This window comes from Eumetopias jubatus, unplaced genomic scaffold (assembly GCF_037043125.1).
Source record: "Eumetopias jubatus isolate StellerSeaLion01/CBP00866 unplaced genomic scaffold, mEumJub1_p1.0 scaffold_15, whole genome shotgun sequence".
Lineage (NCBI taxonomy): Eukaryota > Metazoa > Chordata > Mammalia > Carnivora > Otariidae > Eumetopias > Eumetopias jubatus.
In genome coordinates this window covers 46,558,048-46,582,722 of record NW_028274821.1, presented here as the reverse complement: position 1 = coordinate 46,582,722, position 24,675 = coordinate 46,558,048, and the positions used below count along the sequence as shown (strand labels likewise).

The following is a 24,675-nucleotide window of genomic DNA, read 5'->3' as shown; positions in this document are numbered from 1 at the left end:
TGCTCCCCGTGCAAGCTAAGGACCTCCAGTCCCAGGCCACAGTCATGACAACCTGTGAGTTATGGGTATTCAAAGGTGAGTATACACACACATTCTTGCATTTTTGCTTCCATTGGCTAAGAATGGGATTCAGGACTTGCCATGATCAAGTCTACCTATTCATGGAATCCCTTCTGCCTTCTCGCTCTCCCACCTTGGGATGGTTAAACTCAGTGAAGGCTTCCTCTGCGAAACTTGCTCATTCTGTTCACTCCTGCTTAATTCTTTCCTCTATGAGGCCTGCCATAATTTGGTAACACAACAATCTTTATACTGGGGGACGTGGTGAGGGGAGAAAACAGGAGGAAGACCTGAAGGCTAAGCAGATGCCTTCAACCTAGGTTTTGCTAGAGTTTTGCAGTGAGGGTCACTGGGATATAGATAATAATAAAACACCAGGACGCAGGGCAAGGTCTGGGCATTCTGAGGCACCAGAGCCCTAACATCACTTTTAACAAAACCAAAATTGCATCTTCTTTTTCTAATATGGTCTCTTTCCTTTAGCTGAGAATATCCTGAAGACTGTCCTGCTACAAAATGACCATGAATCCCTAAAGTTACATTAAAAAAAAGAAAAGTTTCAAATTCTCAGTGATCTGACAATTTGATCCCTGGTTTTTTTGTTGTTGTTTTTTTTTTACCCTATAGAAAAACTCAGATTGTCACCAGAAATCGGGTATCAAATAATTTAAAACAAGGATATTAGACAAGATGACATGAAAAGTCTTCTTGTAACCCTGAAATTCTGGGAGAACATTTAGCCTCCGTTTCAACACAGAGACCCCAAGTGATTTTGTTTCAGAAGTTTCACTGGTCCTGACATTCCGGAACACATATTGTTCTTGTAAAATGGAGAAAAATGTATTTAAAGTCGGTAGTAATTAGACCTTTGCTTGCAGATTAAATGCATATTTGGACATTAATCTTTGAATAGAAAAAAGTATGTCACAGTCCACACAGTGAATGCTCAGGCCAAGCTACACACTTCCCAAAGGTGCTGTGACCAGCTCTTGGTCAACTCTGCGCTCCCCGCATGCCTAGCACAGTGACTTATGGAGGGGAGACACTCGATACGTATTCAGTGAAACAAATTCATGGAGGAGGCTGCCAGGTGAAAATCTACAACCAGTTCAGCAAAAACTCATCAGCTTGTGGATCAAATAACTATCCCTACCAGTCGGGCAGTAGTGGCTAATTTGCATAATAACATGTCAGCATCAGTACAGTATTTACCTAGGCAACACCACTAGCATTTTAATTAAACTGTCCTTTGGAACAAACTGATGCCATCAACCTAATTAAAAAGCGCAGGGAAGGATGAGCTACAGTGATGCTTTCTTAGGGACAAAGTATACATTACATATTAGTAAAGTGACCCAGTCCTTTGGGGATTTTCATCTTTGGGTTCAGATCTATTTCATTAATAACGATGAAAATAAACTTACATCAATCATCAGGGTTTATCTGTGTTCTGATTCTCCCTTAGCCCTATCCTTGATGCTTTAAAACTGCTCTTAAATGAGCAAATCAGTCTAATCCTGTGACTGGTATTTTACTTCCTGCATTTAACTTACGGCTCAAAACAAAGTCAGTCTTACAATGGTTCCAACCAGCCTGTGTCAGCCATGATCCAAGAAAGGGAAGGCTAAGCTGGCAGCAGGTGGTGGTGGCGGGGGCGGGGGGGGGGGGGCACGGGGTGTGTGTGTGTGTGTGTTTGTGTGTGTGTGTGTGTGTGTGTGTGTGTGTGTGTCCGTCCTCCCATGGTTGGAGGAAGCCGGTGGGAAAAAGTAAAGAGAGGGCAGCAGAGTGATTTTTTTTCTCCCCCTGCACTATCATTAATCTTTCAGCCTCCGAACCTCACTTGCTGTCATACCTACTATTGTCAGCATTGCTTTAATAAGGTCTATAAAATACTTTGAAATTTTTGATGAAAAGGTTTAGCACCATGAGAACATGAATTATTTTTATTCCCTACCACTGAGAATGTGAACACACTCTTCTTAGGTATTAGTCATGAAACGATGCTTTGCAAATCTGAAGATTAAAATCTTGTTGAAATAAAATTTTAGAATGGAAAATGCAAAAGTTACTAGAGAGGCAAAATTATAGTCTAATAGAAAGCTGCTAGATTCTTCAGCGTTCACGTTTTTTTGCTGCAAATGTCAGAGCGCTGTTTTTAACAGGATATAAGTAGGCTACATAATGGAACAAACTATGAAAGGTAAAGGTCAAAGACAGCCTCCGACCCAGCACCCCCTCCCCTCCAATATGCAGCTGAGCGCTCCCCCACTGTGTCTGCAATTCACCAAACTGGATAAGCAGACACAAATGAGTCCCTAGTGAAGCCTCTCTGTACTTTAGTTTTCATTTTGTCAACAGATATGTCAACAGTATTTCCCAGGGCCTCCCACAGAACTGAGTGCAGGGGAGGATTACCACCTTTATCTCCCTTTATTCAGAAGACACAAGGCTGAGTAGTGATCATGTACTGTGATCAGACTTCACAGTCACGTGCCTGCTTAAGAAATTACTGGTAGAAAGCGAACTCTAAGGTAGATCATGTTCTTTGGTGTTTTTGTGTTTTGTTTTGTTTTTTAAGGCCAAACCTATTTAGCCACGGAAGGTTCTGGGACATGATAGGGATAAACTATACTGCAATTAAATATGTCTAGATAATGTGGACACATGAAATCCCTTAGGTCAAAGGTCAATCCATGTTATTCGGTGGATAAGAAAAAAGGAAGTCCTACAGAAAGGGCAGCAGCCAAGGTGATGGTGAAAGGGAGAAGCGGCGGTAACTGACATGTACCTTACTGCCAGAAACAATTACTCAGCTTGTTAGCAAAGGAGCCTGAAGAGATTGTTCCCAGCAAGTTCATTAGGGTGTAATTTTCTGTTGAGAGTTGGCTTAAGATAAATAAAAAGCCTCAAGGTGGTAATACTCGTTATTTTTGTTAAAACAACCATAAGGATATGATTGAAACTGCCATTTTCACGGGACTTCATGCTCGTTTTGGGTATTTAAAAATTGAATTTTTAGATACCCTGGACCCAGTAACACAAAGGGAATGAAAGGAAGTACTACCCTGATTTATTTCCTGGCTCACAGTTGAGATTTAATAACCTATTTGTAGAACCCACATAATTCACATTAGCAAGAATTTCTCCTTCCCTCAGCAGCCCCTACCCCTGCCGCAAACCAAATGAGAATCCTTTAAATCTAAGTCAAAGCACGGGGCACTTTGTTAGGTGTACAACAAGGGCATGACCTCCGTGACTTTTGATGTCAAAGTCATGTTTGATTGATTCCTCTGTATTCTCACAAAAAGACATTACCTTAAGAATTAACACGAGAGAGGATAACAACTGATTTTTTAAAAAAAAAATGAAAAAAATCCTTTAAAATCCTTAAAGTTAGGACATACCCTAAAGGGAGAAATGGTATGCACTTGCCAGGAAAAAACAAAATAAAACAAAAAGCATTTAAAGAAAATTTTTGGTAAACGAATAAATGGATCTTACTTGGCCGCCACCTTGGTGATCTCCTCAGTCAACATGTCTCGGACCCTGCAAAAAGATTGAAAATAGGTGCAAGAATTGATGTTGGAATAAGAACTCCATCTTTCTGCTTACCTGTCAATTAATAAAAACCTCTGGCAATGACTCTAGATCCTAAAACTCTGTATGTGGAATTTTAGTGTTAGGTGAAAAACCTGTAATAGGAGCTTTCCTTCAAGGACTTTCCCCTGCCTATTCCTTAGGTCACTTACTGAAGGCGGGGAAGGAGGTGACTGTAACTGAGGAGGGACACATAGGCAGTGTTACGATGGTGTCACCTCTTACACTGAGTGGTGGCTACACAGGTGTCCTTTATGTTTTATTTTATTCTGCTATGGGCTGAATGTGTTCCTCCAAAATCCGTATGTGAAAATCTAAACACCCCATGGAGAGTGTTTGGAGGTGAGGCCTTGGGGAGGTCATGAGGGTGGAGCACTCCCAAGTGGGATGAGCGGGATGGGTGCCCTTGTAAGAAGAGACACCAGGCCTGCTTTCCCTCCTATGAAGATATAAGGCGGCGGCCACTCGCGCACCAAGAAGGAGACCCTCCCCAGCACAACATCTCCTGGCACCTTGATCTGGATTTCCCGGCCTCCAGAAGCATGAGAAACAAATTTCTGTTGTTTAAGGCATCCATCCAGTCTAGGGTATTTTAGCTATGGCAGCCTAAACTAAGACATTCTCTGGTGTTTTGCAGAAGAGCTCACTAAAATAGCAATTTACTATGACCAAATTGTAGATAATGGAATTGTCACTATGTACGTATAGAAAATAAAATTTAAAATGGTTATAGATTCACTCTGGAGGCGAAAGAAAATAATTACACATGTGGATTGGAAGATAGCATACATACTCAATTCAAATATTCACCAGATAAAATTTCTTTTCAACATAAAAGCCTGAGTTCAAGAACAACCATGGACTGCCCTACTTACATTTTTCAAGAAGCAATCATAGATATTTTCACTATACACTTCAAGTTTCATAAGCTCAAACTTTTTACAAAGTTTTTGCAAATATGTTATAGCTGTATTATTTTCATGGGAAATACTAAAGAATCTTAGCTATCAGCACTCTCTGAGAATGACTCGATCTTCAGACCCCAGTTTTTCTTTTTTTTTTTTTTAAGATTTTATTTATTTATTTGAGAGAGAGAATGGGGGGGGGGTCAAAGGGAGAAGCAGACTCCCTGCTGAGCAGGGAGCCCGATGCGGGACTCGATCCTGGGACTCCAGGATCATGACCCGAGCTGAAGGCAGTCGCTTAACCGACTGAGCCACCCAGGCGCCCCAGAGCCAAGTTTTTGAAACAGTTGCAAACACAGCTCCTACAGACCATAAACTTGCATTCCTATAAAACTATTTGACAATAAGTTTCTCTAAAATGTATTGTCCTACCTCAGTCTTCCTAAATGGACTACAGTGCATTCAATGTGGTTTTTTTGTTTGTTTGTTTTACTGGTCAGTGTGGATATTTACAAATGATGAACTGCCTATAGTTCTATGCTGGGGCAAACCTTCTACATGTGGGCTAGTTCCCACCTCGTACCTACCTGCTTCTGTCTGCTGCACCACCAACTGGTCCTTTTCTACTTGTATAACTCCCCTTAGCAGGTGGACACACTATAATATCTACCATCTTCAAAGAAGAAAAAACTCTCTAGCGATTGCCCCATTTCACTGCTTCTCATACATCAGAACTCATTTAAAATAGTTCATCTCCTTCCAGTCTTTCCAGACCCTTCTATAATCTGGCTTTTGTCCCCACAGCTCCACCAAACAGCTCCTGTCATGGCCGCCAAGGACTTTCAAAGAGGCCAAGTCTTTCCTGATTCTCAGTCTCCACCTTTTGCAGCCTCATAGCAGCCTTTGACACAACTGGTTTCTCCTTTCTCAAAACGCTTGCCTCGGTGTTTCAGATTCCATTCTCTCTTGGTTTTCTTCCCACATCACTGACCACTGCTTTTCCCTGTGCTTTACTGGTTCCCTCTTCATCTGCCCCATGTCTAAATGTTGAACTGCTCTGGGGCTCCGTCCCCTGACCTTTTCTCTGTCTTTACTTAGTCCTTAGGTGATCTTACCCAGCATCATGATTTTAAATGCAGTTGATATGTTGGTAATTCCCAAATTTGTATTTTCAGCCCTGATCTCATCTCCAAACTCTACACTCATATCATCAATGACCTATGTGTTATCTCTAAATTGGAGGTCTAATTAGCAAGTCCCAAACCTGATTCCTACCCTACACAGACCTGCTTTTCTATTGTCTTCCCCAACTCAGTAAATGGGAAGTTCATACTTTTAGTTATTCACAGTCAAAATCTTGGAGTTATCCTGGATGCCCAACTTTCTGTCACATTCTTCATTCTATCTCTCTCTCTATTTTGGAGAATACAGCCAATATACAACCCCTACCAAATGATCATTTTTAGAAGATGAACCACAAATTATACGTAAAAGAGAACCACAAAGAGGGAGCAAAATTCAAAGTCTTAACCTCTAATCTTAAATTCCATGTCCTAATGTTTTAAACTGTGTTGCTATTTTGAAAGTTAATCTAGAAAATGCAACTTAGAATAGAATTACTTAAACATACATACACGCACACACAGCTTCTGCTTTTCTACAAACGCCAATCAGTAAACAAAAACCTACACTCCAGTAAGCTTTGAATAGATTTTTAGATTCAAGAAACCTGGTGGCTGCAGGCAAAGCAATTTAGATTCTAAGCACTTTACCTAGATTTAGGTTGCTGCCACATTAATCTGACAAGGTATTCTTCCTAACCCATGTAACAATTTACATTGCTTTTAATGTGCCAGCATTTACACATTTCTAGCTAATACAGTGGGAATTCACCTGGGGATATCTGCCAAAAAAATTAAAACCCTGACGCCTTAAAGGTACTCCTAATAATGAAGATGTCTTGGGGGGGGGGTGGAGCATGGGAGTAGAGTAGAGGGGTATTCCTTGATGAAATGGGAGTTGTTAGGAAGGCAATGAATTGAGTGAGAAAACAGAATTTTCCCTTTGAAAGCATATGAAATAATCCGTCACAAGGGGGAAAAGGGAAAAGTAACCCATTTTCACGCTGCTTTAGAAAACCATTTTTAAAATTACTAAAATTCATTGAATAAAGCTCTACTTGTTTCAGGGGTACTGGTCTGTGATTCATCGGTCTTACACAATTCACAGCGCTCACCATAGCACATACCCTCCCCAATGTCTATCACCCAGCCACTCCCTCCCTCCCACCCCCCACCACTCCAGCAACCCTCAGTTTGTTTTCTGAGATTAAGAATTCCTCATATCAGTGAGATCATATGATACATGTCTTTCTCCGATTGACTTATTTCGCTCAGCATAATACCCTCTAGTTCCATCCACATCGTTGCAAATGGCAAGATTTTGTGTTTTTTGATGGCTGCATAATATTCCATTGTATATACATATACATATGTATATACAATGGAATATTATTATATATATATATAAGCTTTAAACAGTGGGCCCCTTCCTCCTCATCATTCGTTTCCCATGAGGAGCAACGAGCAGCGGGACACCATCCCCTTACCAGAGCCAGGCTGTGCCTTTTTTGTACTGCACCTCCTCGGGTCCTTCTTTCCCGTGTTTCAACTGCAAATCCAGCTCTCCTGTCCTGCCCTGCAGGACACACAGCATAAATCAGCATGCAAACCCTATGGCTGAAATGACCTTAGCATTTCTTTGTAAAACACTGATAACCGATGTAGTCTTTACCCATTGGCCGCCAATGTTCCTAATAAAATGTTAGATTATTAAAAAAGAACATGTGAGGAGAGATAATTATATCACCACTCAGGTATTTCAACACTCACTAAAGAAATTTATCCTGGAGCAGCTGTAGATTTGAGAAATTTAGTGCACAGCACTTCATTTTGGGATATCGATTAAAAGCAGATTTGAATTCCATTGGTCCCATTAAAAAACAAAAAAAAATCCCCTTTATCATAATGATAATTTTTTTAATTTTTATTATTATGTTATGTTAATCACCATACAGTACATCATTAGTTTTTGATGTAGTGTTCCATGATTCATTGTTTGCGTATAACACCCAGTGCTCCACGCAGAACGTGCCCTCTTTAATACCCATCACCAGGCTAACCCATCCCCCCACCCCCCTATCATAATGATAATTTTAACAGGCACTATACCAAGATTGGGGCCTGGGCACCAGTACTTTAACAGAATGGTAGAAAATGAGGATGCTCATATAACACTTAAGATTTGGGTAATATATAACCAAAGTTATTCTCAAACATCTGCACATTTTTATTTCTTGAACTTATAAAAGTTGACACCATAATTTTCAACTTCTACGCACGATAAAAGTAGAAATATAATAAAAACATAAATAAAAAAATAAGGCCAAGACCTTCAGATATTTTCCTATTTTTTTACACTCAGGATTATTTTGATAGCTCCTTTCCCATCGAGTCTTTAAGCAATTACATTATTTAAATGTACTTAAAATACTGGTTTTGGGGCACGTGGGTGGCTCAGTCGGTTAAGCATCCGACTGTTGATTTCAGCTCAGGTGATGATCTCAGGGTCCTGGGATCGAGCCCAGCATCAGGCCCCCTGCTCAGTGGGGAGTCTGCTTTTCCCTCTCCCCCTTCCCCCCACTCCACTTGCTTGCTCTCTCGCTCTCTCTAAAATGGATAAATAAAATCTGAAAGAGAAAGAAAGAAAGAGAAAGAAAGAAAGAGAGAGAGAGAGAGAGAGAAAGAAAGAGAGAAAGAAAAAGAAAGAAAGAAAGAAGAAAGAAAGAAAGAAAGAAAGAAAGAAAGAAAGAAAGAAAGAAAGAAAGAAAGAAAGAAAGAAAGAAAGGGAGAGAAAGAAAAAGAAAGAAAGAAAGAGACTGGTTTATTGATGAGCCCTAAACTGGACGAGAACTTACTGTGTACTGTATTACTGAGTGATACCACACCATTTTCAGAAGTGGTTGTGCAGCTTATGTTCTCACTAGCAGTGAAAATAAAAGTTCTAGCTACTCCACATTCTCATCAACATTTGGAGTTGTCAGGCTATGAATTTCTACTATTCTGGCAAGTGCGAAAAAGTGTTTATTATGGTTTTAATGTTCATTTCACTGTTTATCAGTGAGATTGAAAATATTTTCATATGTTTATTGACTTAGATTTCCTACTGTGTCCATTTTTTTTTCTTTTTAAATATTTATTTATTCGAGAGAGAGCGAGCCGGGAGGAGCAGTAGAGGGAGAGGGAGAAAGAAATTCAGACTCTGTGCTGAGCATACAGCCTGACACGAGGCTCCGTGCCACGACCCTGGGATCAAGACCTGAGCTGAAACCAAGTATCCAATACTCAACCCACTATGCCACCCAGGTGCCCCCGTGTGTCCATTTTTCTACTGGTTGTCTTTTTCTTACTGATTTTAGAGTTCTAAGGTATGGGGGCACCTGGCTGGCTCAGTCACTAGAGCATACGCTCTCTATCTCAGGGTTGTGAGTTCAAGCCCCATTCTGGGTGTAGAACTTACTTAAAAAATAATAATAAAACAAAATGAAAAGTAGAGTCCCAAGGTATGTTCCACAGGAGAAAAGTATGTCTCCACATAAACTGTAGAGAGGGAAGCAATACAGTTTGCCAGGTTAAGGATGTGGGCTCTGGAATCAGAATGCCTTGATCTAAGGTCATTTCCACTGACTTGCTGTGTAAATTCGGACAAGTTACATCGTCTCTCTATACATCAATTTCCTCATTTGTAAAATGCAGCTAACAACTACCTCATGGCATTAGAGCTCCACGCTAAATCATGTGGAGAAGTGTCTGTTTAGTGTGGTGGCTAATAACAAATAGCTACTATACCAGCTTTATTGTTAATAACAACAACAAAAATCCCACCTCACTTTATTACCTTCTTATGAAATGATCTCTCATGAATGTCTATAAACCCTCAGTTACCACCAGCCTGTGAGCCCACTGAAGGCAAAGACAGTCCATCAGTCGAAGGGGTCCTTGTACTTAGTGCAACTTCCAGCCCACAGTGCCCTGGGGCTGACCAGCTCAGGCATTCTGAGATTTGATGAGCATCCTAGTCACATCCTTCATAATTTCCATTTACTGCATTCATATCCGTCCCCATCTCCGTGTTTTCAAAGATAGAATCCTGGGGCGCCTGGGTGGCTCAGTCGTTAAGCGTCTGCCTTCAGCTCAGGTCATGATCCCAGGGTCCTGGGATCGAGCCCCGCATCGGGCTCCCTGCTCCGCGGGAAGCCTGCTTCTCCCTCTCCCACTCCCCCTGCTTGTGTTCCCTCTCTCGCTGTGTCTCTCTCTGTCAAATAAATAAATAAAATCTTTGAAAAAAAAAAAAAGGGAAGAAAAATAAAAAAAAGATAGAATCCTGACCCTTTCATTCTCCCCTCTGTCTCCTGCAGCAAGGTATCAGAGGTGAACAAAGTGGCAAGACATTAATATTAATACTTATTACGACTGATACTGACCTCCCAGAGGATAGGCAAACTAGAAAATAGTATTTCTTGCCTATCCCTATTAGTTATGCTTCTTAAAGTAGGCCTCTTTACTCCTAGGAACATTTACTTGCCATAATGTTTTTTCCAAAAAGGATAAGCAGGAGGAAATGAAAAGGTTCAAAATCTGCTTAGAATAAACCACAAACCAAAAGAGCTCAGTATACGGGCAGCCTATTGAGAAGGCCTACGTTTCTAATCTCTCCTATAGCCATAACCCAGTACAACCATCGACATGACTAAGTAAACTTATTTCTTCTTCCAAAATCTCTTGCTCCTCTCAACCCTCTCTTCTGGAATGTCTCCCTCCCCCTTTCTACCCAGTCCGTGTGAGACTATTTATTCAGACCCACTGTGCCCCCAGAGTCTCTGTGTGTTGGTCATGGTGGCACCCACCTCTGTCACCTTGGCTTCTGTGATTAAGGGGGGACAGCACTCACCGGGAGGAAGAAGGCCAAAATGATCACCTGAATTGAGATTTTTGGATTGCCTGTAGATTCTAATTATTTATTGGACTAATATTCCAATAATTCCAATAATTAATATTTCCAATTATTCCTATCCTTCTTACTTTTTTTTTTAAATCTCCAGTCTATATAACCAAGAGCTTGCTGATTATAGTGAGCAATTTCCCCTACCTCCAAAGGTGTAGACGTTAAGAACAAACTATTCCTACAAACGATCAGAGAGAAATCTACTGGGGTTGCATTTCCTGCCCCTGGTTTTGATTTCAGATTATTTTACAACCAGCTGACCCACTCAGGAAGCAAATGTCTGCAGTCAACCTGCTTTCTAGGTCCTCTCTCCAGGTTGAGGTCATATTCACAAAAGCCCTTTCCACAAAGTCTGGAGATCTTAACCAACTCGGCATCCCACATGGGCACTGAAGCAAAGATGGCTGGAGAGGCCTCCTTATCAAAATAAGACTCTGAACTGTCAATCAACTGGTATCTATCTGCGTTCTTCCATCCTAACGGGAAGAAAGCCAAATACCTCCCCCATGTCAAGCACATTGATATGCCTAAAATCCAAATTCTGACGTTCTTGTGGAAAAATTAGATAAGGCTGGAAGCAGATGCCCAAGCTAAAGCCACTGGTCCTGGTCAGATCTCAAACTTATTCGCATCATAATCAACCTCCAGGAAATAATGCAGAATGTATCTTTCCACATGTCTCCTAGGCTTAACTGAATAAAACATGCCTCCTCTAAATGATCCTCTGGTTTAATGCTACAAAATATGTCTAGCACCAGATGGAAGTAACTGTAACTCTTGTATAGACGAAGGATCCTCCAGGACAGAAAGTCTTGATATAGACAAGGAGTCTGGCAGTTGCTCTAATTCTTCTAAGATACCATAAATTCGGTTTAAGTGTGTGGGCTCATTTTAAAAAACTCAATTAAAATGCATCAGTGTGCTTTCAAATAGTGATTCCCTAAAAAGCTTTCCTGTACTTTTAAGTGATACCGAAAATCTTCTTAGAGTCTATACTTTGAGTTTCCTTTCTACTGTCACCAATTCTCAGTGGAATGGAGAAATCCAAAGTAAAATTTATCATTTAAATGATAAATAAGCAAAGAGGCAAACTAGCATCTACAACAGGAGAAAGGCAGAATAACTGACCTGCATTAGTCAAAACAGCCGGCTTTTCGTAAATAGATCTAGCCTTTAAAAAAGTAAACCAATTTGCATTATTTGTTTTTATGACTAATGATAGTGCCAGGGAAAGTATGTGCCGCATTGGAAAAGGCTGAGGCTCCGGGGACAGACGAATCAGAGCAAGTCCCTGTTCCTTCCCAGGAGCCCTTCCCAGTGACAACTGTGACTGTTGGGTTTTGCACCGTTTTGCGTCTAGAATCCCATCATACGTTGGGGTTAACAACACTCACTTCAAAGGGTTTCCGTAAAGATTCATTGAAATAATACATGTTAAGTATTGGACACACACTAGTTGTTCAATAATAATGGTAGCTCTCATTATAAAAAAATAACTGTGTGGTTTTTTTTTTAATCAATTGCAAGTCACCTGCATGAGTTATACCATCATCCTGTTCGATTTAGCCTCCTTATGCTAAGAGCTAAATAAAATTCTCAGTTCATGCTGCAGGGGGAAGAGTTATTCTTGCCTTCTTTCTCCAGGCACCCAAAGCACCTTGTACGTCCTCTATTAAAGCCTGAAAGGGGTTGTTTTAAAATTGCTGGTGGACGTGTCAGTCTCCCTCAGTGGACCGGGAGCTCACAGGGAGGAAGGAGTGCTTTATTCTCCTTCCGTATCCCACACACCTGGCACAGGGTCTGGCCAGTGAAAGGTGGTCCATAAATGTTTGCTGAAGGAAAGCACTACAAAATCACATCGAGTCAAACGGATGTGAGAAAAAGTGCATACTCTGACTTGCAATCTCACTCTTCTTGACTAAAAACTATAATTGGTTAAGGGTGTGTATGAGTAATACACATTCCTTCACCCATGCACCTGTTCAAAACCGAGTGCCCAGATGCAACCTAGAACAAAACGCATAAAGGTGAGCCAAAGGGAACAAGGGTTCTAAAAGGACATCTTTAAAATGTGAATTCCAGTGTAGTTTGGGGAGCCATCTATAAAATGTGGTGGTGTAGTTGACAGACTATGTTAAAATGACCTGACAGCTTGGTAAACATGGAAGTTCCTGGTCCCCTACTCAGTTCCAATGAGTCAGAACCTCCGAAGATGCATCACTGCTTTATAAATCCTAGACTCAATAAAATATGCTGCAGCAAAGTTTTAATTTAAGATGAGAACACCAATGCTAAGATGCTTAGTCATTCCTTCCCCAACCCCCTAGCTCACCCCCCACCCACTCCTCCTTCCCACTCCGTCTTTTAGGACGGTTGTTACCTTTAACCGTTAACACCACACTTCCTGAGACTCCTTGAGAATCCCATTCTGGGCCATAAATTACTTAAGTACCATCAGATTTTTTTCTATCATCCTTAAAAATGAATTTTAAGCTTGGAACAAAGGTTGGTTAGTCATTTCCTTATATTGTTAACTGTATATTCCCACACTGACCCCAAATTTTCTCATTTCAGAATTCACAAACTACGACTTTTAGTATTATTGGATTAAATGAAGTCAAATTGAGTAGAATTCATTTATTTAGGGAGCACCTACTATGTTTTAGATACTATGCCATGTTCTAGAGCGACAGCAGGGAAGAAAACACAGCTCTTAGCTTTAAGAAGCAGAGACAACCAAAGGGCCCCAGACAAATATCTAAGGTGATAAGGGCTTCAAAACGGGAAGCATGGGGGATGCCTGACCGGCTCAGTCAGCAGAGGGCATGACTCCTGATCTTGGGGTTGTGAGTTCCAGCCCCACGTTGGGTGCAGAGATTACTAAAAAAAATTTAAAAATAAAATCTTAAAAAAAAGCCGGGGGGCAGGGGTGGTGGGGAAGCAGGGATTCTAAGAAAGCACAAAAGAGGGGCATATAATTCAGTTTTGGGGGGTGGGCCCCACAGGTAGGTGCCTTCCCAGATAAAACACTCTAAAAAAACCAGCAGAAATTAGGTGGGCAAAGAAGGAATGGCAGTGCCTACAGCAGAAGGAACGGTGTGTAAAAAGTCAAGAGGTTAGGGAAGATGTGCTGAGTTTGACAACAGAGAGATTTAGCAAGACTGAAACATACAATTCCGGAAAAGGATTAAGAGATAATAAGGTTGGAGCTGTAAACAGGTGCAGCGTAGGGAGGCACAGGTGCAGGGGCAGACGGTGAGCTTAGTCTGGGACGTGTGTACGTCAAGGCGCTGTGGGACAGCCACAGGACACCTGGGACATCTAGGAGGTCTCAGAAAGCAGCGGGGTGTAGAAAAGCACCCAAGAGGGGGCTCTGGACTGGCCACAGATGGAGGACATCAAGATTGAAAAGGTAAGCGCAGTTATGTGCACAACTCACAGTCTTTTATGAGCAAAAATAAGCACTGCATTTTTTTTTTAAAGATTTTATTTATTTGTCAGAAAGAGAGAGAGGAGAGAGAGAGAGAGAGCAAAAGCAGGGGGAGCAGCAGGTGGAGGGAGAAGCAGACTCCCCGCTGAGCAGGGAGCCCAATGCGGGACTCGATGCCAGGACCCTGGGATCGTGACCTGAGCTGAAGGCAGATGCTTAACTGACTAAGCCACCCAGGTGCCCCAAGCACTGCATTTTTGATAGTGCTATTTTCCTAAGGGCTTTTATATTAAATCCATATGTGCAGTAAAATTTGAGATCCGAAGGAGACACTCCCCTACAGCACCCTATCCTATGGTTTCGTTACCTGTAAAATGGCATGATAAGCTCGACTCATATATGCAAGCCAGGCCTGTGGCAGAAAGATTGCCCGGTGCCACTCGGAAAGCTGGATGTGAACCTGTGGGGAAAACGGACCACAACGTAAGTTAGACTCTGTGGTATTAAAACAGAATAAAATTCCTTCCCCCCTACCCTTCATTTAAATGATTTAGATTCTAAAACAAACCAAATCAGTCTAGGATCGGAACCACAAATAAGATCTTTCAGCTATTTTCAAAGGATAAGAGTTTAGAGTCGCGTCAAGACAAAATAAAATGAGCCTGGAATTTTCTAAATTAAAGCAAATAGAATTCTACAGTAATCACAAGTTAAGATGTATGTGTAATACAAATGTGTCTCTGAAAATGAGGGGCCAACTCTGTGAAGCCTCTTGCCAATGTCAGGAAACTAGGTATTGTCTAGCAAATGCCCCTAGTCATTTTAAATAAAAATAAATACTGCTCACATCCTGGATTTCCACAATGACAATTTCTGAAGTAATAAATTTCAATGGCCAACAGAAATATCACGTTGTGTAGAAACCAGGAGGGCCAGAGATGCAAATGAGTGCACACCACTAGATAAATGCCCTTTAATCAGTGTGGGTAAACAAGAGGAAAATGATCTATGCCGACGCTGCAGCCCTGTTTCTGAAGAGAGGCCCAGACAAAACATCTGGTTTTCATAGTCATTTCTGTTTCTACCTATTAGTATGAGGCTATCTTGCGACAAATCTTCCCAAGGTCTGCTTCTGTTAAAGAAAGATCGCTCACGAGAAACAGTCACAGTGCATCACATTTCACATTTCCTGTAACTCATCTCATCTAAACCCAAACAACTAAAACTGTAGTCTGGGTCCTACGCACACAAAAACAACAACAAACAGCCGAAAAGACAAATTTCTCTATAATGACCCCAGAACCATGATAACTAGGGTGTGGTAAGGAGATCTTACTGTAATGTGGGAATTAATTTTCTCAAGGGCTTGGTGAGAGGGAAGGGAACAGCCGTTCTGAACACAGCTGCTCCCCAGGGCCTCTGGAATTCTCTGTAATCCTAGTCTTCGTGCGGGCCTACCACACGTCAGGTACTACGAAAGCTTATGAGCGTGATCAGTGTGTGTCTGCAGAGAGCCTTCCGGTGGGAGAGTCAGAAAGGAGCACAAATAGATTATCAAGCGAAATTAGGAGGAACCTACGGGAATAAAAAGAACAAAGAAAGTTAATTCTGTCTGCTATCTATCACTTCTCATCCTAGCACTGCTTTTCTCAAAAACAAACAAGCAAACAAACAAACAAACACCTCGATACTTGGAGAGTCTGAAGAAGATACTTGTACCATGAAATGAACTTGAAAAAAAATCGTTCAGGACAGGTTCCTTCTTTTTCTGATTAAGTACTCACTGTATCGAGTAGGGTAGGGAGAGCCTTGTCAATAGGTCAACAAAAGTCCTCGAAGGAACAGGACCACCAGTTCCTGCTTCCTCCTTATTATCTGGGAAGCAGACTACAACCGAGGCCACATTTCTAGCTGGAGAGGCATGAATCGGCCTTCGGCCCTGCTCTCTGTTTCCAAAATGTGGGGCAGTTTCCTATCAATTCTATTTCCGTTTCATAAAATACATTAACTCTCAAGTCCAATTTGGGGCTCCCGGGTGACTCAGTCAGTTGAGCATCTGACTCTTGACTTTGGCTTCAGTCATGATCTCAGGGTGCTGGGGTGGAGTCTGCGTCAGGCTCCACGCTGGGCGTGGAGCCGACTTAAAGCTCGGTCCCCCTCCCTCTGCCCCTCCCCCCTTAAAAAAAAATCCTATTTTGGGAGACCTGGATTTAACAGAAAGAACACTCAAACACCATAACCAGCTTTCCTCTCTTACTTCACACCCTCAAAATACTTCAATATTTTCCTGACAAATAATCCATGGATATCACTGCACTACTGAGGAACATCCACAGTCTCAGTCTATGGGTAAAAAGAGCACTGAATGTTTTTGGAAAGACAACAGTGGCAATTACCACTTCAACCTGAGTTAAAAAAAAAAAAGAAAGTATTATGAGAAAAAAATGTAAAGGAAAATGAGCAAATCAAACGTTGAGCTTCTAAGAACAAAAGCATTTATGCCCGGAAACCTTTTTGAAAGGAGGTTATAAACTGAAGGTTAAAGCTAATCCTCCCGCTGCCACTCCAACCACATCTGAAGGTGGGAGCGGGGACCCAGCCCAACTCTTGAGCCTACGCACCAGCCTGAACTCATGGTTTATGAGATTATACCTAGTCTCAGTGTTCTATGGAGTTAGCTGTGAATAAATAAATAAATCCTGCCCTTTCCTTTACTGAAGAGAAACTTAGGGAAACAGCTTGAAATCAGTCATGCCCTTACACTCCAGTTGTGTTACACGGCAAAAGAGACATCCTTGACCATTTTTAACAGAAACACATTTTAGGACGCTATTCTAATTCAATATATAGCCACCCATATAGGTTAATGTTGCTAGGCTGAAAAATACAATAAGCATTTTTAAGGCATGAAAATTATGTATGATTTGCCATACTCTGAGAAGTCTTTGAAGGAAATCCAATCAACAAAATAATTGCAAATCATGAACTTGTAACCCTGTTACTCAGCAGACGAGGGTTCTCAACTACTGTGCAGGAAGTTTTCACGGATGTGGAATGTAGTTTTGCTTCATCTACACACACCCTTGCAATGACGGGTGTCTGAGGGACTGTTGGCATGAGCAGGTTCTATGATCTGGAGAAGAGTAAGCATTTCTAGATATAAGAGGGAGTAAGTATCACGAAACATTACGCATGTGCGTAAAAAAGAGACCATGTTAGAGACATATACACGAGTAGGGAATGGGGGGGGGGGGACAATGAGAGGAGGAGAGGGACGGGAACACTTTACAGGACTCAATAGGGCAGTCAGCATAGACCTCATTGAGAAGGTGAAGCCTCAGTAAAGACCAGAATGCAATGAAGACATAACAACCCAGAGAAGTGCTGGTGGAAATGGAAAACAGGTCAGCTTCTATGGAATACGCTTTGGTCATTCCTCAAAAAGCCAAACACAGAATTAGCCTACGACCCAGCAATTCCAATTCTATGTTAAAAGAATCAAAACCATATACGCCAACACTGTACACGAATGCTCAAAGCAGCATTTTCACAATAGCCAAAAGATGGAAATAACCCACGTGAGCAATGAATGAATGAACAAAATATATCTACAATGTAATATTATTCAACCATAAAAAGGAATGGCGTACAGATGCACACTAGATGTAGATAAACTGTGAAAACATTTATGTGAAAGAGAAAGAAGCCAGACAGAAAGGTACCTATTAGATGATTCTATTTACCTGAAATTTCCAGAATAGGTAAATCCATAGATGTGATTGTCAGGGGCGGGGGGGGGGGGTGGAAATGGCAAGTGATTGTTTAACATACACGCGGTCTCATTGGAGGGTGATGAAAATGTTCTGGAACTAGATAAAGGTGACGGTTTGCACACTGTGAATACACTAAATACCACTGAATTGTATGCTTTAAGCTTGAAAAGGGTTAATTTTATGTTATGCGAATTTTACCTCAGTTAAAAAAACACACACACTCAGACAGGGTGGAGGCACAGGTGCCTAACCTGTTTGAGGTAACCAACTATAACCAACGAGCATGGACAGAATAAGCAAGAGAGAAGTCTGGCAAATTAACAGGGCAGTCAGAGACCGCAGGGAAGTGACTTCTAGGTCACTTTTCAGGACTTACTTTTTTTTTTTTTTTTTTGAGAGAGAGAGTATGTGCGGGTGCAGAGTGCAAGGGGCAGAAGTAGAAGGAGAGGAATCTTAAGCAGGATCCATGCCCAGCACAAGGCCCAACATGGGGCTCAATCTCACAACCCTGAGATCATGACTGGAGCTGAAATCACGAGTCAGATGCTTAACTGACTGAGCCACCCAAGCACCCCTCAAGGACTTGTCTTTATTCTTAGTAAAGAGGAAGCCATTATAAGGTTTTGAGAAGAAAGACATAATCTAATCTATAGCATAAAAGGATCATGCTGATTGCTATGCTGAGAAGAGACTGTAGGGGGCAAAGGGCAGAGCAGGGACGCCTACTCACAGGCTATGGCAATAATCAGGATGAGAGGGAACGGCGGCTCAGAGTGTGTCAGCAACACGGCAGAATACAGTTTTTGAATATTTAGCTATTTAATTTTTCCACCCACCCCAAATGTTAAGTGAAATGCCAACATATAAAACAGAAAACAGGCAAAACTTGTCTAGATGAAGTGAGGACGAGGGCTGGGGGCTTGGTAGTCAGCCCGCTTGATCACCCGCCCCTATTTGTGGTGGTCCCCAGGACTCTTGAACAAAACAGGGTTTTAACTAGAAGGACATAAACCAGATCAGTGGTTTCAGAAGAAGGGGGAGAGGAAAGGGACTGACTACAAAGGAGCATGGGGGAATTTTTAGGGCGACAGAACTGTTCTTGAGTGGTGTTACATGAATGTGCACATGTATAAAAATTCATAGAACTAAGTACTGAGAGGAGAAATCAACTGCATGTATATTACACCCTGATACATAGAAAATTAAAAATAGAGTTTGAAAGTCACTACTTTCAGATTGTAATGCTCCTCAAACCCTCACTTCCCACCATCTATTACACTCCGTACACTTGCCATCAGCATTGAAAATCCAGCCTTCCTCCTATCCTTTGCGTTTCTATCAGTATCACACATCGATATCCCAGTCACCCAGGTTTGAAACTTCTGATTTATCCTGTACTTCTTTCTTGCCCCCCAACTCAACAGCCAACTCCACTTCTGGAATGTTTCTTCTATTTTTCCATACTTTCTTCCTCATTGGCTTAGTCCTAATTCCTGCCTAGAGTACTGAGGCCCCTAAACTGATCTCCTAACAGCCTAAAATCTTTCCTCCTCCTAATACATCCTAAATGGTGCTGTTACTCTTCCATTAACTCAGAACTTCTTTTCAAAAACCTTTGCTGGTTCATTAAAGAATAAAGTCCAAACTCTTTTGTATTACATTCAAAGCCTTCTAGAATCAAAAGCACACCATTTACTTTAAGAAATAATTTGTTCTCATGTAAGAACTCTGCGGGCCAAGATCCCCAACCAATTTCCCCAGATGATTTCCTGCTCCTCTCTTTAATTTAACCTCGATTCTGGCTGAATTGGGTTAGAAACCAATTCCCAAGTCAGTCCTATACTCTGCAGGACCTTTGCACTCACTACTTTCACTGCCTGGAAGGCCCTGTCTTCCTCTCATCTCTACTTACTGAAATAATTTCTTCCATCTCTATACTTCCAGGACGCTACAGACCTCTCCTATAACATGCCACCAATTCCATCTTTGATTATTTGTGTATGTGCCCTAATCTCATACAATCCTAACGGTAGAGGTCCTGTCGTACTCATCTCAGAATCCCTCGCATGGACCCATAATTGGTTCTGTACGTAAGTGTTCAATTAAGTACCTGCTGAGTTTAATCAAATTAAATGTACAGTACCTGCTTTAAGACAAAATTTTGTCATGTGAAAACTACGTGATCATGAACAAGCAATCACAGAAAACTGCAATGTTCAACGTTCAATCATGCTGGAAACAGTGTTAGAAAACTTTTTTAAGTAGATGCAGCTAAACTCAAACACAAGTTGTTGAGGACACAATTACTTGAAATTTGATAAAAGCATGTCCAAAATGTTCTGGCCAGGAAATGTTTAATTCCTGCTAAAGCCACAGTGAGTGACAAAGCAGAATTTTCAAGTGGGTATTATATGTTTTATATTTTGAAGTTTCCTCACTACACTTTATTTGTATCCTATAGGATCGATTTATACCTGAAATAGTAGCTCAAAAGAAAGTATCTCGCTTAGAAACACAATTCACAAATGTAGGGAAATGCTGAAAGAAAAAATAAAAAAGTAGATTTCGTTTCCTCTCTGATACATGTTTTACTTGAAGGAACTACCTGGCCACCTATGAACTTCTGTTCAGAATATACTGACCAGAAATTTGGTAGTGTCTTCTGTCTCTTATGCGATCGTAACAAATATGATTACTCATTTATAAGAAAACTCCTTTTTTTTTTAATTTATTTATTTGAGAGAGCGAGAATGAGAGAGAGAGAGCACATGGGAAGGGTAGGGCCGGAGGGAGAAGCAGACTCCCCGCGGAGCAGGGAGCCCGATGCGGGACTCGATCCCGGGACTCCAGGATCATGACCTGAGCCAAAGGCAGTCGCTTAACCGACTGAGCCACCCAGGTGCCCAGAAAACGTCCTTTTTAACAGACTTTCATTAAATGCTACACATCGAGTAAAGTAATCTTTGGAGAAGTTGTTAGAAGGTCAAAGTAGAATGAAACAAAGTAAGGTAGCATGTACAAATGTATAGGTAAACTAAGAGCTTGCTATTGACTTTAAAACGCCAATTTCACAAAGGAAGACATTTCTGTGCTCCCCAGATGTATTTATTATCAAGAGAATAAAAGTATTTAATGTCAGCTGATACACAGACCACAAACACTGAGCTACTACATCCAGTCTGTGACACACACACTCCTCCCACATTCCCAGAAGGAAAACCATTTGTACTGAGTGTTAGAGACCCAGAGCTACTCAGTGTCCCATTGTTTATATATGAGACATAATAGCCTTCAATTTTTTGTCAATAGTAATCTTAGTGGCACAAAAATAATTTTGTTATTCCTGTCTCCCGACTAATAGTGACTGAAGAACAAGAGGGAGGGCTTGGAGAGGACACATTTTCAAAGTAAAATGACATTCATCTCTTTGTGGGTGCTTTCTAGACATTTAAAAATTTCTCTCCCTGCCTCTCTCTCTCTCCCTCATCCTCTCTCTGTCCATCTCTCCTCCCCTCCCCCATCAGGATAACATTAGCTTGAAAGCTGACAATTCAATCACATCTCAAGCAACCATTTACTTACTCTGTTATTTAATAGGAGGGGGGAAAACCCAGTTACCATAACAACTCACATCACATGGTAATTATAGAGTCTCTAAAATTCAGCAAACCATACTTTTCACAGTATTTTCTAAGGGGAATGTGTAATAAGCACAGATACCACTTCTCCCAATTATTATTCAGAATTTCCATCTAATTGTTTCATAGTGCATGAATGCTAACACTACTCCACGTTCTTCCTAAGAAATATGTTTTTAAATAAAGAAGGAAGTGAAAGAAAAAGGCAAATATATTCCTTGTATTTCAAATGATGCGTTATATCCCACCTATTTCTGGGCATCTAGGGGAAAAAGTCCACAGAAGGCAGAAAAAAATACAAAATTAATTTATAGGGCAAAAAGAATCAAATGATGATCAATACAAGAGGAAGGAAGGAAGGAAGGAAAAGATAGATTTCATTCAGAATAGTGCTGCCAATAAGTCCAGATAAGGTTTTGCTGAAATAAACAGGAAAAAAAGAGCTCATCACCTAATGCAGAGGCAGAAATCTGGTTGGGTGGCAGCAGCAGGATCAGGAAAATTTGCATGTACCCAAAGATGGAGGAAATAATGAAGCAAGACTGCCATTCTGATCCAGGGACAAATCACTATCATCCAATTTAGGTGAGAGTGTCACGTCACAGTTAGAAATGCCAAAGGATGACAAAACAGGCAGCAAATTTCAGGGAAGGAAACTTGTCATTCACCTTCAGATTCCTTATCAAGAGGAATTAAGTTAATCTCAGGATGAGAAAGTGTACTTATACATCAGAGCAGAAGAGGACCATCACTTGAGGCTGGAGAAGCCCTGGTAGGTCTGAAATGACTCCTGCTTGTCCCCCATTCAAAGGAGCAGAGAAGGGGGGGCACTTCAGGTTTAGAAAAATCTAAACAGGGCAATGATTATACAGAACTTCTGGTATGTCAGGTCAAAGTCAAAGCAGACTTAGATTTGCAAGTCTTCTAAAAGTCGCATGGGAGAGTTTCACTTTAAGAAAAGCCAATAAAAAAAATTTTTTTTTTAAGTTTTCAAAAAGAAGGGAATAGAATAATCCCCAAAACAATTTATCACAGGTTAAATAACTAGTTTTCCATAATGAAAATTACTTGATTTAATGAACACAGTCCTTGAGAAATACTGACAATTACATAAAATACATCAGGATATGAAGAGCAGAGCCTTCAAGACATTCAAAACAAAGCTATTTTCCTGATTCACACACTCACACAACTGTAGCTGTAGGCAGTAGGAAGGCCATAGTGTATCCTATAAGGATATGTAATCTTTGGCAGGGAGGAAAGGCTACGTCTATGCATAGAAATGAGTAATGACATAAAACAGCACATAAAAGCCATTCAAATTATAATAATGTCACTTCTTCGTAAGACCTCAATGATTATTAGACTCACCATCAACTTCATAACAACATTTCTGGAAAAAGGAAACCATCACACTAAATGCAAAGACAAACTCTAAGGCACATCCACGTTTCAAAGGGATTCAAATCATTAACTTGACAAAGGTCTATGAAGTATCTGCTAATGAGCCAGGAATGCCAGGCACTGGAGCTACGTGTGACCAAAGCAAGCTCCATGATTTTATAAACTTTACACTTTACAGAAGAAGACAGACACTAACTGTCATGTCGGCTGCCACCCACACACCCCCCGTCAGGATTAGTGGGAAGATGGATAGATTGAAGTGAACAGACTCATATATTAAATAAATTGAATTCATAGTTATAAACATTCCTGAAGAAAATGCCAAGCCCAGATGGTTTCACTGGAAAATTCCACCAAACATTTAAGGAAAAATTATTTATTAGGATAGCATTCCACACACATATCAGGCAAAGACAATAAAAGGAAACTATAGAACAATATCCCTCATGAACACGGATGCAAAACTCCTTAACAAAATATTACTAGCAAAGCAAATTCAGCAATATATAAATAGGATAATACATTACGATTACATGGAGTTTTTCCTAGGAATGAAGACGGGGTTCACTTAGACAAATCAAAATAATTCATCATATCAACAAGTTTGAAAAGTATACAATCTTCTGAATAGACACAGAACAAAACATCTGACAAAATTCAACATCCGTTTGTGATAAAAACTCTCAGCAATTTAGAAATAAAAGGAAACTTTGTGAACCCGATAAAGGATATCTACAAAATCTTTATACTAAAATAAGCTAAATATAACATCATATTTAATGTTAAGACACTGAATGTTTTCCTGCAAGACTGTGTATAAGATAAGAAATGTCTACTCTTACCACTCCTGTTCAACACTGTACTAGAGGGCCCTATACAGTGTAATCAGGCAAGAAAAAAAAAAGCTACAAAAAAGCAACAAGAATATGTAAGTGGGTTTAGTAAAGTCATAGAAAAGTATCCATTATATGTTTATATACTAGCAATGAGCAGTTGCAAATTAAGACAAACGAAAAAGCAATTTAATTTGATGCAGTAGCATCAAAATACTTAGGGACATGCAAAACTCATTAAATCTAACAAAATATGCATTAGATTTGTAATAAAACAAAACACTGACTAAATTAATGGAAAGATACATATAAATGAGTTGAAAGGCTCAATATTAGTGAGATGTCAATTCTCTCCCAAATTGATCTACAGATTCAATACATTTCTAACCAAAATTACAGCAGGCTTTTTTGTAGTTTCTCAAAGCTGATTTAAAATTTACATGGAAAAGCCAAAGGCCCGAGATAACCACATTTTAAAACAACAAAATTGGAGGACTCGTATTACTTGATTTCAAGACTTTTTATAAAGCAACGTAATTAAGCTATGTGGTTTTGGTCAAAGTATACACACATAGATCAAGAGAATACAACTGAGTGCAGAAGTAGACCCATGCAGAGGCGCCTGGATGGCTCAGTCGGTTAAGCGGCTGCCTTCGGCTCAGGTCATGATCCCAGGGTCCTGGGATCGAGTCCTGCATCGGGCTCTCTGCTCAGTGGGGTGTCTGCTTCACCCTCTGCCTTCCCTCTGTGTGTGCTCATGCTCTCTCGCTCTCTCTAGCTCTCACTCTCTCAAATAAATAAATAAAATCTTTAAAAAAAAAAAAGAAGTGGACCCATACATATGGACAAATGACTTTCTACAGAGGTGCCTCGGTGAAGAAAGGGTGGTATATTCAATAACTATAACTCATATCACATGAAAAGTTAACTCACATAGATCCTAGGCTAGAATGTAAACTGTAAACTATAAAA

General features: G+C 40.6%; 1 protein-coding gene across 2 annotated transcripts in view; it reads right to left on the bottom strand.

Moving 5' to 3' along the window:
• FOCAD (focadhesin) overlaps positions 1-24,675 on the bottom strand; it is a 309,970-nt gene that overhangs the window by 71,571 nt on the left and 213,724 nt on the right. For both annotated transcript variants that reach the window (XM_028107273.1, XM_028107274.2), the window contains exons 22-24: positions 14,423-14,515; positions 7,171-7,259; positions 3,562-3,606 (exon numbers count right to left, since the gene is read on the bottom strand). In XM_028107273.1, coding sequence (XP_027963074.1) covers positions 3,562-3,606; positions 7,171-7,259; positions 14,423-14,515 — 227 coding nt within the window. The remainder of the gene's footprint in view (positions 1-3,561; positions 3,607-7,170; positions 7,260-14,422; positions 14,516-24,675) is intronic.